The sequence below is a fragment of the Ostrinia nubilalis genome, chromosome 9 (assembly GCF_963855985.1).
Source record: "Ostrinia nubilalis chromosome 9, ilOstNubi1.1, whole genome shotgun sequence".
In the NCBI taxonomy this organism is placed as follows: Eukaryota; Metazoa; Arthropoda; class Insecta; order Lepidoptera; family Crambidae; genus Ostrinia; species Ostrinia nubilalis.
The window spans coordinates 6,376,915-6,403,163 of NC_087096.1; the positions used below are offsets into that span (position 1 = coordinate 6,376,915).

General features: G+C 38.5%; 1 protein-coding gene across 1 annotated transcript; it reads left to right on the forward strand.

The window, feature by feature from the left end:
* Positions 1-569: 569 nt before the first annotated feature.
* LOC135074828 (inactive rhomboid protein 1) lies at positions 570-25,991 on the forward strand. Its single transcript, XM_063969210.1, has 11 exons — positions 570-578; positions 669-788; positions 871-1,007; positions 4,933-5,097; positions 15,139-15,352; positions 20,898-21,104; positions 22,283-22,371; positions 23,361-23,616; positions 23,664-23,840; positions 24,714-24,968; positions 25,121-25,991. The coding sequence occupies exons 1-11, from the start codon at positions 570-572 to the stop codon at positions 25,550-25,552; spliced, it is 2,061 nt and encodes a 686-aa protein (XP_063825280.1). The 3' UTR covers positions 25,553-25,991.
* Positions 25,992-26,249: the final 258 nt, after the last annotated feature.

Genomic DNA, 26,249 nt, shown 5'->3' on the forward strand with positions numbered 1-26,249 from the left:
TTTTTTTTTAATTGCAATGAGTAATTTATACCACCTTCTTCTTTTCAGCCGTTACACTCTTGCCAGAGTAGTCATGGTCGTCATGAGTTGTGATTTGTTGTGGGCGAATATTGCTCGCCATACGATACTGTAAATTGTAATTTTTCCCCCGTTTGTAGGTCTACTCGATGCACTCCTGTACATTTTTTTTACCTGTTAATAAAAGGTTTCTTTTTTCGACAGGCGGTGACAAGAAGGTCGCGGCAGTCGACGTCAGCACAGTGGTCGCGGTCGTTCCGCGGCTCCGCGACGTCGCCGCAAGATGACGCCGACGTGGATGACGTGTTCTTCGCGCCGCCGACGTCGAGCCAGCCTCTGACGCATCACCATGACGAGGGCGACCAGGTCGACGGACCAAAGGGGTATGTATGAGTCAATGTTACATTTGAGGGGGTCTCAATATGAGGCAGTGACGTCAGCACAATAGTCGCGGTCGTTCCGCGGCTCCGCGACGTCGCCGCAAGATGACGCCGACGTGGACGACGTGTTATTCGCACCGCCGACGTCGAGCCAGCCGCTGACGCATCACCATGTTGAGGGTGACCAGGTCGACGGACCAAAGGGGTGTGTATGAGTCAATGGAACATTTGAGGGGGTCTCAATATGAGGCAGTGACGTCAGCACAATAGTCGCGGTCATTCCGCGGCTCCGCGACGTCGCCGCAAGATGACGCCGACGTGGACGACGTGTTCTTCGCGCCGCCGACGTCAAGCCAGCCGCTGAAGCATCACCATGACGAGGGCGACCAGGTCGACGGACCAAAGGGGTATGTATGAGTCAATGTTACATTTGAGGGGGCCTCAATATGAGGCAGTGACGTCAGCACAATAGTCGCGGTCGTTCCGCGGCTCCGCGACGTCGCCGCAAGATGACGCCGACGTGGACGTCGTGTTATTCGCACCGCCGACGTCGAGCCAGCCGCTGATGCATCACCATGTTGAGGGTGACCAGGTCGACGGACCAAAGGGGTGTGTATGAGTCAATGGAACATTTGAGGGGTCTCAATCTGCGGTAGTGACGTCATCACAGTGATCGCGGTCGAGCGGCGTCGCATCAAGATGACGCTGACGTGAACACTCAAAGTATAAAACGGTTTTGAAAGTCATAATGTTCACTTTTAAAGTTGCCACGTACTTACCCGATTAAAAAGGTGACGTGTTATCCATTACGACATCAGCAAATCTTTCACGGAACGGAATTTGAGCTTTTTTGAAAGCCATTATTTGGTACACTCAAACAAAACTATTTAATGCAACACTAAGCATTAGAAACTTCTAACTGGATCATGGCTGAAGCGATGAGAAAGCAATTATGCAACAATTACGTCTGATATTGGATCCGTCTGGATTCCTCAGATTTCATACACCACTTACCTTGTCCGGATTGCATGCACTGTGTCGGATGCAGAGATGCGGATTCTGTTGCCGAGATAATCAACTTTCGACTTAATTCTAAGGGAATAAGCATGTGTGTTATTCAAGATGATCTATTATGCAATGCTCCAGTTGATTCCAGTGGGGTTGGGCGGAGATTTAAGAAGTTCTTATTAAATTAATATGAGAACACGTCACAATAGTAGGGAAGGGTAGAGCAATGACTGATGGGATTTGTAGTTCTTTGAAACTTTACTAAAATCACCCTGATAATCCTGAAACTTAAAAAAATATGATTTTAGGTGAAATAAAAATTTAATGGCATCCGGGATGTCTCATCCTATCCAAGCAATTAATATAGCCGCTATTTCACAATCAAGATAAAAAGTAAAGACTTCCAGTTTTGAAACGAATATAATTCATGATAGTAGGAGAGCTACATCATAAATTTCGTTAGAGTTCAGCTTCTAATTTCCTACTACGCTTAATTTGCAAACTCCGTGTATATGATTATGAATTAGAAGTTAATTAATCTGTCAAGCTGTTGCAACATGCGGCTGGAACGAGATTCGTGGTTAGAGCGGTTATTAGCTTAACTTATACGAAGAGAATCAAAGGTCTTCCAGCTTAATTTAGAGGCTTCACTTCCTTAGCAAGATGTTTTGACTTGGGGTTCTTAGTCGACTCAACCCACAGATTTGAACCCGCGTGGGTTGAATTAGTGAAATTAAACATCAAATAAGCTCTCATCAATTTACGCCAGTGTACCTAGTTTTTGAGGTGTCATAGTTTTCTTCACGGCTAAAAGCAAAATATGGTCTTTCTTAATTTAATTTATTTCGGGACGCTGTACAGCGGAATATAACGTCGCTTTATTATAAAGTACCCTTTCTCAAGGCCTAGGTGACATTGATGAAGAATATTAAAATTTGTCTCGAGAGTATTTTAATGAAGCCTCCATTTAACGTGAATATAAAGTGTATTTCGCTTTTGTTTTACAATTTGTGGCCTTTAAAGATTATAATATCTTGCCAGCATGTTTATCTTTATCTCGAAAGAGATTATTTACTCTAATTATAAAGCAAATATGATGTTAATTAAGCTTACACACATATAATATGACGCCTAGTTTTACATAATTTAATATGTGTGTAATTATAGAACTTAGGTACAAAAAGAGATAATGTTTCAGAAACTAACTATCTCATAGGGTGTTTTTCGAACTCGTGGCTTGTAGAATACACTTAGTAATTTAAAAATGAACTACAAATTGAAAAAGCCAAAGAAACACACTGTAATTTAAACCATTAAACAAATCACAAATACACTCATGATAGGTACTCTTTAATTTTGATATTCGTCGTCAATATTTGTAAACATTTGGTATCGGCATATCAATGTCACAAGTATGAGTACCTACTTAGTTTATTGTTACAAGTTTCAAGATGCTTTGACCGATATCAGATTACTAAAACAATACAATAATAGTAGGTATATTGATATTGGTACGTACAATAAGAGTACTCGTATCTGTTAGTTTATGTCCGTAACTTTCACCCGAGTAAATGAAGGCTGTAAAATTTGGCGTGTGCATGCAAAAATGAACATTCAATTTTGTTGTTAAGTCGTTACATTTAATGAGCCTTCAGCACGACTAGGGATAACGGGTTATCGGGAAATCGAGCGTATGCAAAATATTTTTTCTAAAGTTTACAATTTTAATAAATTGTTTGCTTCAGCTGAAATTTGTTTTGAAATCGATTTACAGTATCTACGTAAAACGATATCACGGGTAAATTCATAAAAACTACTTCATATTTAACGTTCCTGGTCTAAACTGGTCTTCCTAGTTAAACATTTGGATTACAGAGAATCAAAAAGTCATACGTTTTTAGAAACAGACCTGAAAAACCAGACAGTTCCAAATGACTTTTCTGTGGAAAATAGCTATTTTACAAAAACGTGAGTAATATCTGAACCAGTTCAATATTTGACTTTGACTCAATACTTATTCAAACCTTATTCATTATGTTGAAGTTTTGCCAACTTTGAAGTAACATAGTACCTACTTACATTGAGCGCACTAGACTTCAATATTGATTCAATTTGTGCACAAATTAACTCCGTAGACTAATAAAAAGAACATTTTAAACAGTACCAAGTTCTAATCCCTTTGTAGAGACTTAATAAAAGGTTTTATTGAGAAGTTTGGGTTAGGAGTGCGTAGGAGGTTTTCAATTCACGAAGCATGGAAGATAAGATTAATACGTTTTTGGTTGTTAATTAATTACACAGTATTTGTAAATTGAGAAATACCTACACAAGCTGCCGACTACTCCAGAATATAAGGGTAGTGGATATTTTTGCCAATTGACATACTTTTTATGAGCTTTCAGAACTTGATTACGGATAATTGACTGACAATTCATTTTAAAGCCTAGTATGCCACAACATGAGTGATTACCCATAGAGCCATATCTTTTTTCCTATTTATTTTTAAAAAGCAATTTATTTTAAATTTATCAAACTTCGCTCATGTTTAACGGGATATTATTTAATATTATGATAAACCATAAGCCGTCAGTCTCGGTTGCTGCCTCTGGTACAAATCCGTAAAAGCCATGTTAGACGGTTTAATAAGTCATATCATAATTTTAATATCCATGCATACCTATACCTACATAACTATGTCTTTATTACTACGCTTTTAAAGACTGATAAAATTGTGTAAAATATTTGTAAACCAAATCCATGATTAAAGTGTACGCTTACAACGGTACGCTATTTGCTAATTTGAATACAATATAAAAAATATTTTTATAAGAAAAGTTGATGGAAAAAGCTCTTAGTAATCCAAATGGGTAACCTAAAAATAGAAAATGTATAAAAGCTTTAAAGACAGATCTGATTCTGCATAATATTACATCAGTTAGCAAAGGGAACAGCTTAAATATTACGTGCTTTCTATAATACCCATTATTAAGTTATTTTACTTAATTCTGTAGAAAGTGTTTCTTATTATAATATTATTGAAAATAGGTAGTTTGTTATATTTCACGCAGGCAGCTACCAACCGGGCAACATGGAAAGCATTGGGGGAAGCCTATGTTCAGCAGTTGACGAGTGGCTGAGATGATGATGATGATGAACCCCTCGTACTAAGCTAACTATGCTTGTGTTACGAGTGTGTTTACCACAATAGTCCAAGACTTAAGGGACTAAGGGTTAGAATCAAAGTTTTTCGGATCTCGAGTCGGCCGGTCCTTAACTTTCTCAGTCGGTTATTGTCGCTTATTTTTTTGTTTTTTTTTTATCCACAACGAGGAAGCTCTTGACCAGTATCTCACCTGATGGTAAGTGATGATCAGGCCGAAGGTGGAAGCGAGCTACACCCGGAATCGTCAACCACGGAGGAACTGGCTATCTTACATCTAACTGACGGAACGCCTAATACTTGTATTTGTCTATTGTCGTTTATTGACTAGCCTAATAATTACATTAATTGTCACTATTCTTTCAGAGCCCGATCACCGATCGGATCCAGCGGGGTGGAGTACCGGAGGCCCGAGAGAAGTGTCTCGTGGGGCGCGGGGGGCGCCAGAATCCACACCCCGATGCTGGAACCTCTCGCCGACAACTCGAATAGGAGGCAGTTCGGCATGGGGGTAGTCGGAAGATTCTTCCGGTAAGAATTTTTCTTCGTTTTTACTATATTTAATAAATTAGTGACCCTCGTCTTCGCGCGTGTGAGAAGCAGTTTCCTTATTGAGGTTATTTCCATTTTGAGAGCCTTTTCCTACGAAAGTCTAGTTTTGCGGGAACCTGCATAAATATTAGGCATATTCAAATTTCACCTGATTTTTGTTTTCACCTTATTTTGGAAGTGCGAGTAGAGAATGTGGTGGCAGCTGAATTTTCGAAAAAATTGCAAGTTTTACTGGCATTGAATACGAGTAGTAAACGCGATTTATAGAAATCAGTTTATCGCTAAGCAGAAACAATTTTATTATTCCTGGGTAACAACTTAGCCAGGTGAATAAATGAATATTTAATTGTGGTAATTACACTTATAATTCTAATGAAAAGTTAAATGCTTAAGGCAAAGCATGGGAGCTATAACATTTGCTATTTGAGGTCATCGCCTTTAATATTAATTCTTATAAAAGCCGCATTGAATATTATTTTCTTTCTACGTACAATAAATAAGGACTTTATTCTAACTGCTCTACCATACTGTTAATTATGAAAAATCTAAAACGTTAAAATAACGGTATCGTTGTGGCCAATGAGATGCTGTCACAGTGACATTGACAATACGTCAATATCACACTAGGATCAAACGTCAGAATAGAGGGACGCGCAGAGACGACTCCGCGCGCTTTTGTGCTAAGTGATGAATTGTAATTAAAATAAGGCAATATAATGTGAAAGTTGAGTATCCAGTGTTTTATTTATGAGAATAGATCTACCGGCCTTTAATAATACCTATACTTAGAGAAATACATCAGTCAACAACATCAGGTCATTTAGTCTCCACTACATGATCCTCTCTCAAATTTAGCAGAGGCAAAATGAGGATAATTATCCAGTATAGCTAGAGAGGGACTGGAATTCGCTACCTGCTGCTGTCTTCCGAACACTACATATAATCCGGGCCTTTTTAAGGTGAGAGAGTGAATAGGCACTTACAGGCTAGATAATACATATGTACCATCCTAGACTGCAGTACCTGCCTTGTTATGCATAAAAAACCTACCTATCAGATTTCCAAACCGAAGTAGAGCCGAGAGGAGATGTAGAAATAACAAAACCTGATTGGTTTTTCAAAACACCTCCCCTTTTTATCTACTTTGGTGGAAACCGGGCCTTACTGTAGTTATATGCTCATCACACTAAAGTAACTTTAACCGTAAATCTATTAGGCGGCCAATAAGACCCATAATCCTGTACATCACAGTTTAATATCTCCAAGTTCAAGACACAGCTGTGTTAAAGAGAATTAAAGTAATCGGGCGGCGATGTATCACGGTAGGTGAGACAGTGACAGGTCGTTACCAGCTCGTCTGTGCGTACGAGATACAAACATGTGGCTACGAAATGAGAGACACTGAATGCCACTAAGAACCTATGAGATTAAGTTATTTTATAAGTATTTCCGTGTCTGATGAAATAATGCGAGATGTTTAATGTAAAGGTCATGAAGGTCTATAGAAGGATTAAAGTCCTGGTTTTACTTTAAAAAAAAAGTAAGAAAGAACATTATAATTACCATGGCCGGCGTGGCGTAGATGATTCCAGATTTTAAATGGGCACATGCAGCAAAATTTTTCTTATTTTAAAAAAAAAACATATTATTCCTTATTGTGCATCACCATTACAAGCATAAAATCTTTAAGAAAATGTGAAGATTACTAAATTAAACCACATAATAAAATACGATCATAATTGCTAACGCCTTTAAGAACTAGTTTTACAGAGTAAAGACGTTGAAATTTCAAAAAACGCTTATTTCAGAGCCTCTAACCAAGTCTCGGCCACATTACGCCCGCCCAAGGTCCCCGTTAATGACGGCAAATTCAGCGCTTACGCTTAGCGGCACATTTTTATGTGAACATATTTTTTGCGATCGTATAAAATTATGCCTACATTTTCGGAGTTCCGCTGCTAAAGGCGTCTTTATGGTAGGCAATCTAGGAAACTCGAAACAGATGCTGCAGCTCGAATGGCAACATTAGCGAATTTATGGCATCCAGCTTTATTCCATACTTCATGACCTCCCCCAAGTTTAGTAGGCAGTAGGTAGTAGTTAACTATTTCTTCGTTACGTCTCTAATAAGTTTCAGTTCAGGTAATATGAAATTTAATTTATGGGCACTATTTGAAATAGCAATATTTACTATTTTGAGCCTTTTCAACTTAAAATTTCATTCGTCAGATTTGTGTGGTGTGCCAGAATTATTAAATCTATGTACCTATGTATTGTACCCAGCCCCGGATCTACGATTTTTTCGAACCGGGGCAAGAACTTGATATAGCGCCCCCTCTCGTGAGCGTTTGATTAACACTAATATTATAATATGTGGCATTATTGGTGATCGAAAGAATACTCTTTAATAAATTTGTACTCTTTATTATCTATTACTAATAACTTTTTCTTAGGTGTGACATCAAATTAAATATAGCAATCATATAACAAGGCAACTGATAATCAAGACTTTGTTTTAATTTTTCTCATCGTTTTTTTTTTCTCTCTTATCTTACTACCTCTACAGCTTCACACGGCGTGCTTTCTTTTCCGCGAAAGAATCTATTAGCTCATCAAAGTCCGTTTCAAAGGCAGTTTTATTTTCAATGGCTAGAATCGCGAGGCTAGATAAACGTTCTTGGCTCATTGTTGAACGCAGATAGGTTTTAATTATTTTCAGTTTGCTGAAACTTCGCTCACAGCTTGCAGATGTCGTCGGTAATGTGCAGTATATCCTTAAAGCTATACTAACATTAGGAAACGCTTCTTGCAAGTCATTCTTACACAGATGTTGTAACAGGTCGAATGCACTTGATTTTTCATTAATTTCTGTTACTAGGTCTTTGAATACAGAAAGTTCCTGGCAAAAATCAACTGCATTCAAGTCTTTTGAATATTTTCGTGCTAGATCTGCTCCATTTTTCTGCAGATCATCAGTCGACATATTTAAAAACGCGTGACCACTGAGGAAGGCGAAATTTTCATGTAGACTCTTTGCGCTCTCTACCCTTGTTTCTATTTCTGTTAAAATTCTGTCAAATACTACTTTTATATCTTTGGAAAATAGCCCATTTGGGTCTAGAGTTCTTGATTCATCTTCGCAGAATTCGTCGTGTTGCCTTTTCTTTTTGGAAATTCGTTTATTTTGAAGGACTGGCTCTATTTTCAATTTTTCTGATATAGTTGCAGCTTCTTTGATCCAATGTTCTATTGGTTTTTCTCTCATTCCCTGTATGATCTTAACAAGACCTTGCATTATCATCACAAAACGCGGCAAGATAATATCCTCTTTTTGTATTTCAACGTTCACTCTATTAATCTCTCGAAGAATATTATTCCAAATTGATAAGTTGAGGATAAATTCGAAATCCATCATCGCATGTAGTAAATGACTAGCTTCATACTTCGATTCTGCGGCTGAAGAGGATTCTTCAATTTCTTCTAGAGCTTTGACAACTTCCGGTAAATTATTTAATAGAGCAGTAACAGCTTGGTGTTTAGCTGACCATCTGGTTTGACTACTTCCTTTTAAGTTTGTTTTAGTATACTTTTGCATTATTTTCCATCGCGTGGTGGATCCAACAAAGAAACAATAAAGTTTTTGTATAAGCCCAAATAGGTTAACTGCTTCTGGACATGATGACGCTGAATGCACGCCCACAAGATTTAAAGAGTGTGCTAGACAAGGTACAAACATTGCCAGCTCGTTCATTTGCATAACTCTGGATTGGACGCCTTTGTATACGCCAGCCATATTAGATCCGTTGTCGTAAGATTGTCCGCGGCATTTTTGAATATCCAAACCATCATCTTCTAGTTTTTCTAGAATTTGCTGTGTGATATATTCTCCAGTTTTTCCATCTACTTCAATAAAATCAATAAAGCTTTCCTTAATAGTGCATCCAGTTTCTGTTATTTTTATATACCGAATAATCTGGCTCATTGTTCTGAATGAGATATATCTGGAGTGCAGTCAAACATGATGGTAAAGTAGTTGGCCTCCTTGATCTCATTGATAATGGTATTTCGAACTTTTTTTGCCATCATATCGATTATTTCGTTTTGAATTGTTTTCGACAAATAGGATACCTGTCCTTTTTTGACGTGATCTAACTGATACTTGAGAGTAGGATCGTATTTAGCAAGTAGACATACCAAATTAAGAAAATTTCCTTGACTAGGTTGAGGAAAATTTTCAGTGAGATCACTCAGTGTTTCTTTAGTACCTCTAAAAGAAAGACAGTTTGTGGCAAGATACATGACAGCGTCCATTACTACATGTAGAATATGTCTCCATTTTTTTTTTCTCAGAGTGAATTAATTGCTCTATATCGCGATCAATGCCCTGGCACAATTTCATTTGCTGCAGGCGGGTTTTCCACTTAATAAAACATTCTTTATGCGTTTGTGATACTTCATGCTCAGTTAATCTTTCTAAAGTCTTTTTCCAATTAATGAGACCCTCTGTACACAACGCTGATGTAGAAGTGCTGGCAAATAACTTGCAGACAGTGCAGTAAAGTGCATTTTTTGTTTTCGAGTAAACAAGCCAGGATCTTTTAATAATTTCCTTATTTGCCATTGTTCCGAACCACATGTTATGTGTCAAATGCCTACCGTTGCGTTCAGTGGACCTAAAGTCTATGTTATTTGGATGTTCATTATTTAGTAATACAGCTTGTTTACTCAAAAATGACCTTTGTTGATCTGTAATTTTCTCTTGGCTCGGCCATGTACCTGGATCCATTAAATCTATGATTTCGTCTTTGCTGCTCAACTGCAATAAGTCACTAGATGCTAGTTGAACGTTATCTCCCTGCTGAGATAACACAGACGAATGATACTGTTTGCCATCATCTGAACCTTGAAGCTTCAACTGATTTGTCGAATCAACTTGAGTGTCCAAATTACAAGAGTTATTGGAAATACCTGAAACCGTATCCGAAGTATCAGTGGAACTTGACGATGGAGCCGCTTCGTAAAGCCATTTTCTCATCTTAGAAGCAGATTTATTTACGTCTTCAAATTTCTCTTTAGCTCTTTTTCTATTTTCAGCCCCAGAAAGCTTTTTTCTCGGTGCGCTCATCGTTGATCTTTTACAACCTAAAAAATATTCATAATATATTTTACTATATATATATTTTACTAAATATTCATAATAGGTATTATGGTAAGTAACTGAATTACGGAGCCCAGCAAAACATGAGTTATAGACACTTCATCAATTACATAATACATTAAGGAACAGCAATAGGATCGAAAAGATAATATAATTAATATGATTTATAATATTATTTTTATTACTTACCTATTATTTCGTAAGGCGTTTATTTCCAATACGGTGTAGTTTAAGTCAATAGTTTCGCTAATAATTATTATAATTACTCGCACACGCAATCAATCACATAAACAAACAACGATAGTCCCTTGACGTACAGGTTTATTCGGCTCGGTTCGTGTAGCCTCTAGTTCTACATGTGAGTCTCTGCCGGGAATCCCCGTATGTGACATACGGGGATTCCCCCGGCAGAGATACGTACGCTATCAGTGTTGCCAACTAGGTTAATACAGAATGTACTAAATTGATTTTGGCGCCCTCTGAAACTGCCGCCCGGGGCAGGTGCCCCGGTTTGCCCCCCCCTAGATCCGGGGCTGATTGTACCTACCTATAGCTACAGAAACAGTTGCAATATTGCAAAATTGTTACATTGTTCCATTTTAGGTTGTCAGTTGGTTGTCAAATCCGGGCTTCACAACCTTTTCTACCCTTTAACTTCTATTGTTCAGCTAGCCACCTCATTTATCCGTACTGAACCCTTTTAATATTCTTTTGTAGCTTAACTATAGCCACTTTATTACGAAAGCAAGTGAAAATATCCACTATTATTCTTTCAGATACGCTTAGTGCTAGCAACTGTTATTATAACTCGACGCATAAATTAGCCCCAGTACGGGCTATCTGTAGTGTTGTGCCACGCTTGGTTTTGGTATCGAGTATTTTTATGTTATACAAATACAAATATTTTATTTAAGCAAACACACCGTTTACGCATACACCTTCAAATACAATTGGTAACGATTTATCCGGTAAACATTATATTGCTTTATCTGCGGGTCCCACACACTAGGAATAACATGTTAAAGGATAGACTTTTATTAGATAGGATTAGATTTCCTTAAATTGTAATACGAGGGCTGCACTAAAAGTATCGGGAATGGAATATTTCCACTGTTCCTGTCATATTAAAATCTATTTAATTGCAAACTCCAGGGTTTTAAAAATCCTATACCATTTATTTATTTAAAAAAAGATTCTCGGTCGTATCACAAGGTCTTGTCAAACTTGTTTAGTCGTTGAGAAAATGAAATTGACTCGAGAAAATTCAAGAGCGATGATTTATTATGACTTTTGAAGTGGTTTAACACAAAAACAGTGTGTTGACCGGATGATTTCTGCATTTGGTAATGAAGCCCCATCCAAAACCACAATTTATCGCTGGTTTGCTGAATTTCAACGTGGACGTGTCAAGCTCAGTGATGATCCCCGTCAAGGTCGTCCAAAACTGTAGTCACCCAAGAAAACGTTGATGCTGTGCGTAAGCTGATTGAAGAAGATCGACATGTGACATACCGCGAAATTCAGGCAACTTTAGACATTGGCATGAGTCAAATACAAATAATCTTGCATGAACAATTAGGTGTAAAAAAGTTGTTTTCCCCATAGATACCGCATTCGCTCTGTGAAGAGCAAAAAGCGGCTCGCGTTACTTGGTGCGTCAGAACTCTCGAAAGATTACACGCAGGATCCTCAAATGCTGTATACAACATCGTATCAGGTGACGAATCCTGGATATACGCGAACGAACCCGAAACAAAAAACCAGTCACGAGTTTGGGTGTTCGAAAATGAGTTAAAGCCAACAAAAATTGTTCGTTCACGGAGTGTTGCAAAAAAAATGGTGGCCACGTTTGTCTCCAAAACCGGCCATGTTGCGACTATTCCTCTTGGGGGACAAAGAACGGTTAATGCAGAATGGTATGCTAGCATTTGTTTGCCACAGGTCGTTTCTGAACTCCGTAAAGAGAACTGCAACCGCCGCATCATCCTCCATCACGACAATGCGAGTTCTCACACCGCGCACAGAACAAAAGAGTTTTTAGAGGAAGAAACCATAGAATTATTGGACCATCCGCCGTACAGCCCCGACCTAAGCCCTAATGATTTCTATACTTTCCCTAAAATAAAGAATAAATTGCGTGGTCAGAGATTTTCATCACCTGAAGAAGCTGTGGACGCCTACAAAACGGCCATTTTGGAGACCCAAACTTCCGAATGGAATGGTTGCTTCAATGATTGGTTTCGTGTATGGAAAAATGTGTCTAATTTCGCGGAGAATACTTTAAAAAGCAATAAATACATTTTTAAATAGTAATTTTGTTCCACTTCCTTGATTCCCGAAATTTTCAGTGCCGCCCTCGTATTTATTATAAATATGACAGTTAGTGACGTTGGGTAGATGTTTGTTGCTCCTTCTGATTTTGTTGAAGTTTTAAAAATACGAGGGTGGTCTGAAAAGTTTCCGACCTCAACGTGAAGATGGCAGCACACATCAATTAAAGTCAGGGAATGTAATTGTGCATCTTTTGACAGCAACACTTCAAAGTTTCAGCCATTTTTGACAAGCGGTTTTTATTTGAAAGTCGTTTGAGTGAGTCGATGTGAGTATTTTTGTGAAAATGGAAAAAATCGAGTATCGAGCTGTCATAAAATATTTGTTTTTGAAAGGGAATACCCCTACGCAAATCAAAGATGAGTTAGATTCTGTGTACGGGGACTCTTCACCGTCATTTACCACAGTAAAATTTTGGGCAGCCGAATTTAAACGTGGCCGTAAGAGCTTGGGAGATGATGAACGTTCGGGACGTCCAAAAACTGTAACTACTGACGATAACATCGCTAAAGTTCACCAAATGGTGTTAGACGACCGCCGAATTAAAGTGAGAGAGATAGCAGAGGCAATGAAAATATCAAAAGAACGTGTTTGTCACATATTAAATCAAGATTTAGGCATGAGAAAGCTGTCCGCGCGTTGGGTGCCGCGTTTGCTAACGTCAGACCAACAACGTGTTCGAATGAACATTTCCAATGCTCTGTTGGCGCAGTTTAGGCGCAATAAATCCGAGTTTTGGCGCCGACTAATTACTGTAGATGAGACTATGTAGAAAAATAAAAATAAATTTTAAGAAAAAAAATCTTGTATCTATGTTAGGTCGGAAACTTTTCAGACCACCCTCGTATACTAAAATTTCATAAACTCATTTGATCCATAGTTGATAGATCTCCCTAGATGTTAGTTCAGTCCGATAAATAAAATTAATGCCATCCTCTGCTCATAACAGACAATTTATTTTTATACTAAGTAGGAATAATAGACACAATCAATACCCGCTCATTTCAATACACTACATCTCTAGCAGGTAATTCTAATGAATCTCGCTTAATGCGACACTTGCAAAGTTAAAAATAACACAACAAAATGATCCGGTCATATTTCACTGGTACTCGTAATATATCATGGCGTTTACCTCCCATTTAAAAGTTGTTGTAATGGCTTTTAGAATTAATACACCGTGGATGTGACACAGAATAATTTATGACTGCCCGTTATTTACTGATTTCCGAGGGTTGAACTGGCCGGTTGTTAAACACGCACCTTACGATTTTAACCGATTAACGTACACAAGTATAAATAGGAGAGTGCGTATTTTGTTAAATTTTGTTGAATCTACAAATATACCCGGAATACATTAGCTCTTGATTCAACACTCGATTTCCGCGGTGCAGTGTTTATCTAACTTGAAGAAACTTACAGAAGAATCATTCAGTGGAGACTAAAAGACCCGATTATGATGATAATTCAATCATTTTAGTCATAATGTCTTATGATAAGGGTAGATTGTTCAATTTTAAATTGTTTTACTAGCATCGCAGAATAACGTTTCAGGTAGGTTGGGCTTAAAATTGGGAATCATTACACAAAGTAATTTCAATTTTTTGGAATCAGATCCAGGACATAGCCTCTGACTACGAAGTCAGATAATAAAATTGAACTCTATGTCCTGGCTTTGATAGAGCTAGTTTTGTGACTAGTGCAGAATAATATTCGATTTGTTGGCTTTTTCAATGCTTTTAGGATTAAAACTACTTATATTTTTTGCCTGCCATGGCAATGAATAAGAATGTGTTTCGAGATTTACATGTGAAAGCTACACAGGGTCCACCTAACATGGGTGCGCCTTTATGTGCCTGTTAATCTATTTCAATAGCGCGTACAAAAACATTATTGTAGTAATGCCCTTTCTAAATTGAAATGGAACGTCTATAAGAGATTTACGTTAAGGCTTTGTGATTGGAATAGTTACGATTCGCAGAAAGAAAAGCTATTTGCTTTGTTTATTTATTCCATCTATATATATAAAAGAAAGTCGTGTTAGTTACTTCGCTTATAACTCAAGAACGGCTGAACCGATTTAGCTGAAAATTGTCAGGGAGGTAGTTTAGAGCCAGGAGAAGGACATAGGATACTTTTTATCCCGTTATTTATTGCCATTAAGGCGGAACAAAGTTCGCCGGGTCAGCTAGTTATTTTATAAATTACTATTTAGATGCACTTGCACATGTTTGAAGATGAAAGATTTTTAATATCTGTTTGGATTTCTTATATTAATTCTTGCTAACATACTCTTTCGTTGTCGAGTATGTTAAGCAAAAGCTAAAAATCTAGTCAGTCTGAACTCGTATCTTAACCTCAACCTCAAATATTTAAAATTAACTACTAACTTAAATCGAATCTATCATCATCTAAGTACCTATTACGCGTTTTCCCTATTTTAAAAAGCTGTAGATCCTGAGGGCTTAGATACGTTATGGTATTATCAGGATTAACAAAGATTAATGTGAGTTCCTAATGTTACTTTTCAGACGATCGTTAAGAAAATCGGTGACACACCAAGAAGACGTAGCGCGCCAACTCGACGAGCTGACTGACTACCGGCCTTACTTCACGTGGTGGGTCAGCACGGTGCAGACGTTGGTGCTGCTGCTGTCGCTACTATGTTACGGCTTTGGACCAGTCGGGTTTGGCCGACACACGCATTCTGGACAAGTCTTAGTGAAGAGTTTGAGTTTACAACAGGTGAGAACCTCTAAAGTAGGATATAGGTCGCGCAGCAAGAGTTGAGGCATCACACACAAGCGAATATTTGACGCGCTGACGTCCCGCGGATTCTAGCTGATTTGTGTATTCTGAATTCAAATATTACATCAGTGTGACTACTATGTGTTCGCCTCAACTTTCGTCGTGCGACCCATATAGCTCTTATTATTTTCACGTGGTTGGTCAGCATGTACTTGGAACTGCCGCTAGGTTTTTTAAAGGGGTCCATATTCGGTTGCATAAAAAATATTGTCATAATTTAAGAGTGCATAAAGTTTTTTGGCATACTCATCATTTCGCATAACGTTCTTAGAGAATAAATCATAAGGCATATTTTTTTTGCCATAACCACTTTTATTATAATAATATTTTATTATATATTTTTTCTGTATTCTTGTTTTTTTAATAACGATTTTAGGCATAACATTTATTGGCATCTAAACCAATACCATAAATATTACCATTCATAATATACAAAATACCATAATTTTAACAAATATGAAATATAAAAATGTTATACATATAAAATATAAGTTAACAAATATAAATAGACATGCAAGCATGCAAGCAAGCATGCAAGCAAGCATGCAAGCAAGCAGCAAGCATGCAATCAAACAGCAAGCTTGCAAGCAAGCTGCAAGGAAGCATGTAAGCATGCATGCAAGCAAGGATGCAAACAAGCAAGCCTGCAAGCAAGCAGCAAGCAAGCCGTAAGCAAGCAGCAAGCAAGCAGCAAGCAAGCAGCAAGCAAGCAGCAAGCAAGCAGCAAGCAAGCATGCAAGCAAGCAGCAAGCATGCAATCAAGCAGCAAGCACGCAAGCAAGCAGCAAGGAAGCATGCATTCAAGCAAGGATGCAAGCAAGCAAGCATGCAAGCAAGCATTAGGATTGCCTTATCTCCGGCGCTGCGGGAAGTGCGGTCCTTCCGCTCTGGCGTAACATATACCCGGCATGCCATGCTCGCTTCCGCAGCTTCGGCTTGCTGGTCGCCAGAGGCGACCAGCCTCAGCCGCTCCAGCTCGCACGGCTGCCGGATATGTTACAGCGAGCGAGGACCGCACTCCCTCCGCGCCTCCGGCTTTTAAATTACACTCTAGTATAGGGCAGACTAGTACCACGTGGAAAAGACCACGGCCAGTCGGGATCAACATAATTTCAGACGAGGCAAGCTTAATGTTGTAAAAGAAATGTGGACTTTAGAATATGTGCGTTATAATAGATAAGAGGGATTCGAGATCAAACAGAATGTATTTTCACGAGCTTAAGTTTTCTAAGAGACAGGTCAAAAATTAAGAACAAAAATGACAATGATACAGAGAATTTAGTTTTTGCAAATCTATATGCCGAAAGAGTATAAAGGTGGAAGGAGGATCGTTCGCAACATCACAAATACATAATTATTTACTCTTCAATGTTGGTTGCTCTTATAGACAATATTTATGACTCTAAATGTTATAAATAATTACATTATGTTTATAGTATTTTATTAAAAACAAACTTTATGTATATAAAAATTATGTTCTTTACATTTATGATTATTTAAATTATGATATTGAAAATTAGAGAAAGTTATTATTATGCCTAAGAAACCATTATGCAGTTAGAAAAGTATGCATATCAAAGTTTATGCGAAAAAACTTTATGCAAATACTGTTATGCCAAACTAAATTATGATGAAAAATGTTATGCGTCTGAGAGGGCACCCTTTTTAAAGTGATCAGTTTGGCCAGTCACATAAAATGTAAAAGAAAGTACTGAAAAAATGTTCAAAATGCCGGTCTCAATGTTATTGGACAAGTATATTAATGTCTTCATTTCCACTTACTTTTGAAATGGGTCAATGTATTCCTTGCTCGCTTGGGTAGGCATGAAAAAGTTTAAAATAAAAACAAAAACGGCACGCATTTCTGAAGAGTTTTTAGGACAATAACCCCGCAATATTCTTTATATTTTACTTAATCCGGAATGGGAACAATGAATGTGCTTCACGGGAGAAGTAGGTACACAATGAACTGCGACCTTTTGTGGGAAACCCTAAGACATTACGTACGTGGATTTTTCTTTCCGAGACATTGGCAAATGATATGCGCAGTTTTTTACACTCGAATGAGTTATTTTATGTACCATGTTGCGGCTTACAGTTTTAGTGGTTTTTCTTACGGAAATCTTTCTAAACACATTCAGTTTGATGTTATGTATTTGATTTAAATGTTTTGAAGAAATCTAATATTTGATATGTATTTCTTCTAATTATGGCTCCTCCTGCTCATCATCTTTCCGACTATAAATACATACATACATAATTGTTAACTATTACATACTTTCATAATGCTATTTTAAGATTTATATGGCCCCCATACAGCAATACTCTAAACACTGTTAAATATGTTCTCAACATTACAATAATTACAAATTACGCAGATGACAGTTGTAATTTGTAAGGGCTTCATCAGGGGGCTATTAACTCCCCCAGACTCCCGCGTTCTAAAGCTATTAGTCTAATAAAAAATTACATTTAACACTAAAACGCTGGCCTGCGTCATTTGGGAGGTCATAATGCGCGTCAACGCAAATTCCGTTTCTTTTGTACCTACACAAGTTGCTCTAACAAGGTTAAATGAGGAAAAGCTTTTAGACAAAACATGCCCCCAGATTTAATGTCTGAGAAAGCGCTTAGGAGACAATGCACAATATTTACTTAGCGGATTTATTACGCCTCAAGCCTTTGTTTGTGTGTAAACACGGGAGTTAGCTGCTGGATGTGTTTTGTACGAGTGTATTGTCCTGAGATGTGACGTCATAGAGTTGGGTTTAAACTTTTTACTGGCGAGACTCGATAAAAACGTTTTAGGTGTTCAAAATTTCCTTTGAAGAATTGAGTCGCAGCATGATTTTTGGGACTAGATTTTCGTGGTTTTCAGTCTGTTACGGAAATCTGGGGGCACGGCAGTGCCCCCACCAAGTCGAGCAAAAAAGCGGCACGGCCGTACCATCCTTTTCTCGAAGCAATTCAGGCCATTTTCGACCGCCTGTAACTTCGTTGTGGATAAAACTAGAAGGCTGAATTTTCATTAGCTATGCAGGCATTGTAAAGACACGGTATATTTAAAATTTCATTCAATTTGAACCAGTAGTTTAAGAATTATAACGGGTCAAAGTTACTTAATTTTGTCACTCACTGACTGACTCACCGATCATCAAAACTCTAAGGCACTTCTAGCAGACCTAGAAGCTTCAAATTTGGAATATAAGTAGTGTTTGGTGTATGAATCAAGGAAAAACTAAAATATTTGGGGGCACGGTAGTGCAACCGCCAAGTCGAGTAAAATTTTTAAATTTCGGTCCAGTTTTCTAGATACATAACTGCTGTCTACAAAATACAAAAAGAAATGAGATCCCATCAAAAACAATACTTGTCAAAAAAACCAAGTCTCGCAACTCAGTTGTTCTACGGTAAAAAGTTGTGAGATCCATGTAATACCAAGTCCAGGCCAGGAAATCTTTAACGTTTTACATAAATATATTGACTTGGCCATCGCATGAAAACACGTGTAAATTAAATTATTTAGTGCGATGGCCAAGTCAATATATTTATGTAAAACGTTAAAGATTTCCTGGCCTGGACTTGGTATTACATGGATCTCACAACTTTTTACCGTAGAACAACTGAGTTGCGAGACTTGGTTTTTTTGACAAGTATTGTTTTTGATGGGATTCTTTATTCCACAGATAAGTGCTTACTCTTATTTATTATTTCCATTTTTTATGATGGTAGAATTCCTTCCAAGATTATAAGCAGGTACCTAAACATGTTCATATCTTCAAAATATCTACGATCAAGCTCACTTTTACATCCTATTTATTGAGGAAAACGTATCAATAATAATTATAATGAACGTGTAGACATCACAAAACAGCCGTCTCACCTGCCTTCTAATAACATGATTAATTACAGCGAAGGTTTTTAACGATGTTTCGTAATCAGATATTGAGATCATGATATCATAAGGAAAATTGTGTTAAAAGCGCCTTACCTTAGAAAGTAAAGTTCCAAAGTTTTTGGGTCAGATATTTTCCTCGACAATTTTTAACAGAAAAACAGATGATATTAGGGAAGAGATGTAATTATTCACATTAAAGTTGCCTTGTGGATGATAAGAATTTTAAAATAGCTATCTGTTTCGTAACATTTTTGCATAATAAGTTTAGCCTCTTATCTATTTCTAATATAACAAAATGACACAATTTAAAAATATAGTCAACCAAGTTTAATCAAGGCTATTAAAGAAAAGTATACTATATTTTATGTGCCTTTTCTTAATATTTTTTTCCTGTACAATACTACAAAGAACTTTGATAATAATAATATAACTAAATAAATAAGTAAAGCTAAAAGCAAATCCTTAATACTCGTTAATTTTTCATAACAATGCACAGAGTTATTTTTGTGAACAACAAGATTGAAGCAATTTAAAATTTTCCACGGCCCGAAAATAAGTATATTCTAAACTAGACAATGAAGGAACTACGTGCAATAGAACAAACGTACGTACAGATGAAATATAAAGGTGTTTAGCAGATGTAGGTCGGCTTTGTGAGCCGCGTCGCTTTGTCTCCTTTCAGAGTATCTTTACGTAGGCTCGCCACACGGCGCGTATTTGTCGGACTGGGAAATGACACTCGTATGTCTATGATATTTGAAACTGGGACTACTTTGATGTTTAGGTTTTCACCGAGTTAATGCAGTGTTGGGCATTAATTATTATAATAAGTATTGAAGCAAGAATTTTTAGGAGGTTTATTTGAACCTCATATACTGCCAATGAGACTGGTAAATCCACGTATAATATTATTTTGTGTCTAACTATCTGATTGAGACACGGTAATAAATTATATCCTGTTGTTTTCAGTGCAAAATTCTTAAAAAGTCAAGTACCTACTTAGTACATAAATATTTATAAAAATTGTCAAAATATCTTTTCATAACTTTTTTAAGCTTTTTTTCGACCAAAATTTCTCGTAGTCACCATAAGTTCGGTAACTCAATAGCACTCTGGGGAATTTTACTGACGATTCCAGAACACAATCCACATTCATTGCTCTCCTAGTGGATTACACTTTTTGAAATCCCAGTCGATCTTCAGATATGTTTTTAATGTGAATACATTATTGATGTGGATCATTGGGCTTGGGTTTCATTCCCATGTAGGATACATACAATATTTATAAAGTCACGTCTTTAATGCAATTAGTTTAGGACGTTGCGGGATTGAGGTCAATGTGATAAAGCTGAAATTATCAATCCAGGGGCATTTTAAACTTTCCCATTTAATTAAGTGCGATGGCTGACTTCAGAAGATAGAACCCACATTAACAAAAATACTCTTATTCAGAGTGAATTAATAGAATCGAGAAGTGAACCGACTCACTCCGTTTAACCGTACAGTTTTATTGGAAACTTTAGATGCCTCTCGTCCAGCGCAAAGGTTTTAATTAATTACCTAATTAATTATTTATTTCCACAGGTGGAGTGGGAAGAGCCAGCGTCATTCTGGCTAGGACCACGCGCTGCAGACCTTATACACTTGGGGGCGAAGTTCGCGCCCTGCATGAGAAGGGACGTTAGGATAGCAAGAGCCATAGCTGCTTCAGCGAGGAGAGAGAGAGACACAGCGTGCTGCATACGAAACGATGACTCGGGGTGCGTGCAGTCTTCGAAGGCTGACTGTTCGGTGAGTTCAATTTTGGGACTATGATATCTTTTAAAAGAAGATAATAAGGATCGAATTCATTAGTTGTTGTTTTTTTTATGAATCAGATAAAAAAACAGGAAATTCTGACAGTGAAGATTGAAAGATCTGAACCCCACTCAGACAAAATATTCAGGTGATTTACCAAGCATACCGATGTATAGCCCAGTTATACCGTAATATAAACTAATTTTTACTGGTTAAAAATCTAAAGCAACAAAGAGAGTAAACATGTGAAGCCATGGCTAAAAGGATAAACTTGAAAGATGTCTTTTTTGTTTCGATCAGTTACAAAAAAAACATTATAAATAATTTATGTCCATTCTAATTAATAGTACAATAGATGTTAAATTAAAAATTCGTCTGTCATAGTGATCGATGGCCTTGAAATGATTGGGGAACAAAGTTCAACATTAGTAAGAACTCGTTGTTGCTATGTCGCAACAAAGGCAAATAACCTTAATTATGTTGCCAGTGTCCTGATAAACGAGGATAACTTATTTTATTCCACTGATGTATCTTTTTATTCTCATGGCCAAAGCTTGTTTACCAATAATATTATGTTAATTGTTATCCTTATTTTTATTAAATAAGGATAACAAAAAAGCGATGTGTGAGGTTAGCAAGTGTTATTACTAGTAATGAAAAAAACATCGTAGAGATTCCAACTTTTTATGACAATATTATTAAACTCGGACTTGCCGTGTGGTCCCGACAATAAGACCAAACCTTTTCTCATTCTCTCTTCTCTTTCGCGGAAATCTTAAAATGGGACTGATGGTCAAATAAGCGAGCTTCCCAAGCAGTCTTGCACAGCCAACGAGGGGAGTGTAAGGACCAAAGCGTCTGGTAAATTAGAGACGGTCGTCCTCCTTTAAATAATAACTGACGATGATGATGATAGTGATTAATAAATTTAATATTATATTTTTGCGCATGCTTTCAATCAGATACGAGGATTAATACCTAAGGTAAGGTTACATTATTCATTAATTAAGGTTTAACAATGACCAAAGTAGATAGAGTTTTTAAGGCAGATCTAAATTTATTGTAGACCATGTATATTATATTCCAAAAATGATATAGCTTTTTCTTACCAATATGAAGTAGATAATTTAAATTGGTGAATTTTATGTTCACATGAGATTTTAATGTTCCAGAATACAATATCAACGTGGAAAAAGTGGTCTTCGGGGGAATCCGGCCCTGGAGGTCGGATATCAGGGTCAGTTTGTGGATTAGACCCCAAGTAAGTTCCAGTACCTACCCATATTTTCAATAATCTATCTAAAAAATTGAACGCAAAAGTATACGAGGATGAATGGATTCCACATTCACTCAAAAACTACGATTTACGATTATGATAAGAATCAAAATCTACATGGACAAAGTCACGGGCAAAGGTCAGTTATTTAGTTTAGTTTTGTTGACATGGATTGTAATGATGATGTGAGCATAAAAATACTTAACTGGTGAATGTAATTGGGTACAAAATGAACTATTTTCTAGAAGGCAATCTGTTCTAGCTTTTGTTATGGTTGTCATTTGCAATTTCCATAAATTATGTACAGTGATTTGTCACCATTTGAAATAGCAAAGAACACCTTGTTCATAGCAATCCTGTTGCACAATTTATTACCTACTCGTCTACTATAATATTAGATTCTGAAAATACTACAATACAAGCTGCGGCTGTAATTACATTTCTATTACATCAGACAAATGTAGAGTGATGAGCACAAACATACTGCACCACAATTATTTATAGCCACGATAGCCGAACGGTGAAGGGGTCGGAGTGGCCGACTTGAGATCCGAGGAACGCGGGTTCGAATCCCACCGCCGCTCGACTATTGTGGTGAGCCCACTCGTAACACAAGCTCATTTAGTTTAACACGAGGGGCTAACGGGACTATTAGTAACTTGTGCAATTCAAATTGCTAATAATCTTTAAAAAAAAAATACTATGGTCATTTGTCTAAATTAATTTATCTGCAATCAATAATGTTTTTTGATTCCTTCGTGTTTCTTAAGGAAGCATACAATTCAAAAACACACTGTCAATCTAGAACGCAGGACAACCTCAATTAATAGATTTTGACTTTCTTTCTTTGCTACCAGCTTCATCCTCGTAGATTTCGGCCTGAACCACGAATTAAGTGAAAAGAGTGATGTTCCGATAAATATTCTAATTTTTCCTCATACCCCTTCACAAAGATTCCATCTTCTCGTCTCCAGATTTTGCGAAGCGCCCCGCTCGATAGCGCCGCACGAGTGGCCGGACGACATCACAAAATGGCCGATCTGCCGCAAGTCTGTGCTGGACGGCTCCGCGGCCGCGGGACGGGCCGGCCACGCCGCCGAGCACATGGCCTGCGAGGTCATCGGCCACCCGTGCTGCATAGGGGTCCATGGGCAGTGTGTCATCACCACGAGGGAACACTGCGACTTCGTGAAGGGGTACTTTCATGAAGAAGCGTCGTTGTGTTCACAGGTTAGTATAATAATATCTTGCAGGCATTTCATTCAAATTATGTTTAGCTATATTTCTGTGTACGCTACGAATCACTCAGACGTAGCACTGAGCACCTGGCCTGCTGCGAGGTCAACGGCCACCCGTGCTGCATAGGGGTTCACGGGCAGTGTGTCATTACCACGAGGGAACACTGCGACTTCGTGAAGGGGTACTTTCATGAAGAAGCGTCGCTGTGTTCACAGGTTCGTAATTGTTACCGACAACACAAAGTCCGTTTAGCTAGGTTTGTGGGCAGAATACGAAGAACTCAGATTTATAACCGAACACATAGCTTGCGAGGTCACTGGCCACGCGTGCTGCATAGGGACTGGCAGTGTGTCATCACCACGCGGGAACAGTGCAACTTCGTGAAGGGGTACTTTCATGAAGAAGCGTCGCTGTGCTCACAGGTTCGTTTATAGACATGCCATCTCAAGTCTGTTTAGCTATGTTTATTCCGAAGCTTTTAAACGTATCGCCGAGCACATTTCCTGCGAGGTCATCGGCCACCCGTGCTGCATAGGGGTCCACGGGCAGTGTGTCATCACCACGAGGGAACACTGCGACTTCGTGAAGAGGTACTTTCATGAAGAAGCGTCGCTGTGTTTACAGGTTCGTATATCTTACAGGCATTCCATCCCAATTATGTTTAGCTATAACGTATCACTCAGACGTAGCACCGAGTACATGGCTTGTTAGGTCATCGGCCACCCGTGCTGTGTAGGGGTCGACGGGCAAAGTGACATAAACACCCGTGAACACAGCAACTTCGTAAAGGGGTTCTTTCATGAAGAAGCGTCGCATACGTTCATAATTATGTTGGTTTTGAGCTAGGAATGATTGTTGCAGCAGTATGTCTTGCCATGAGTTACGGATGATATGTTACTGGAGCGAATATACCTGTAAAATATGATGTCATATCCAATAGTGCTATGCGTACTTATTTCTGTACCAAAATTTTAAACCTAATTATCCTAAATCAAGATTTATCATGAGGGGACATCACAATAGTTTTGTGTGTAAAGGGTGGGTGCCTCTATCAGAATCTACACCAATCTCCATCTTTTCCTTTCTAGGTTTCATGCCTTGATGACGTCTGCGGCATGCTGCCCTTCATGCGAAGACGTCGACCAGACCAGCTGTACCGTGCGTGGACTTCGTTGTTCGTGCACGCTGGTCTCTTACACCTGGCGGCCACGCTAGCCTTGCAGTGGCTGTTCATGAGAGACCTGGAGAAAATGGCCGGACCAGTCAGAATAGCAATAGTTTACTTAGGTAGCGGGGTGGCGGGGAACATGGCGTCTGCCATCTTTGAGCCTTATAGGGCAGAGGTGAGGACACTTTTTACTATTATATATTGTTTGCCAAATACTTATGAATCTTGAGAGTATCAGTGAACAGCTAAAGAGTAGATTACACTTTGATATTTACAAGTGATGCTGTACGAAAATTTTGGTACAAATGCATCATTTTCTTTTTCCAGGTGGGGCCAGCAGGCTCACACTTCGGTCTTCTAGCGTGTCTAATAGTGGAAGTAATCGGCGCGTGGCCACTTCTAAAGCATCCTAGGCGAGCACTCCTGAGGCTTATCGGGATCGCGATCGCCCTGTTCCTACTGGGCCTCCTTCCATGGATAGACAATTTCGCGCACGTATTCGGGTTCGTCTTCGGATTCCTACTGTCATACGCGTTGCTCCCGTTTATAACTTTCGGCCCGTACGACAGGAGGAGGAAGATCGTGCTAGTGTGGGTGTGTATGATATCGGCAGCGGGTATGCTGTGTGCGTTAGTGGCGTTGTTTTACGCTGCTCCAGCGTACGAGTGTGCGGCGTGCGCGTATTTTACGTGTTTGCCGCTGGCTCCGGATATGTGCGCGTCGCAGGATGTGAGAGTGCGGCAGCTGGACGGGGTATGACGGCGCGCGGCCCGGGCGCACCCGCCGCCGCAGCCGCCCCCCGCCCCGCGTCACCCGCGCCCCGACCACGACCGTCTACTCTCCGTGATAGTCCTACTATCGAATGTGGAACAGATCGTCTCTTGTCATCCGCAGTCCCCAGTCGCAGCCGCCCGAGAGTGGCCTCATTGCACGATACGTGTCAAGAAACAATCAATTTCGTAAGTGGAACGTCAGATCGTTTTTTGTTATCTACAGTCTCCAGCAGCTACCGCCAAAGTGCGGGTTCCTTGAACGACATGTCAAGAAACAATAAATTTTGAACGTGGAACATTATTAAATCGTCTTTTGTCAACCGTAGTTACAAGTTATAGACGCGTTTAAAAGCGGCTACTTTGCATGATAAATGTCAAATTTTCCAAATAGCATCGGGATTCAGAGCTAATCGTCTTTTGACATACTAAGGGCTGATTTTTCAATCGTCAGGTATCTTTTAACTGAAGAATAAACTTGTCATTTTGACATATTTTCCATACTGAAACTGTCGATATGCCAAAATTATTCTTCAGATAAAAGTTATCCGGCTATTGAAAAATAAGGCCTAAATCTTATTTTATTCATTTATTCACACAAATAGTTTATTGTTATCAGTATTTTTTGTATAACAATGTATTGTACCAAATATACCTAATTAACTAATGCTTAAATTCGGTTTTTC

Excerpts from the sequence above, each read along its gene's own strand:
- LOC135074828 (XM_063969210.1), top strand. Across the intron at positions 15,353-20,897 it reads AGAGTTTGAGTTTACAACAG|GTGGAGTGGGAAGAGCCAGC; the intron begins GTGAGAACCTCT and ends TTATTTCCACAG. Across the intron at positions 21,105-22,282 it reads CTTCGAAGGCTGACTGTTCG|AATACAATATCAACGTGGAA; the intron begins GTGAGTTCAATT and ends TTAATGTTCCAG.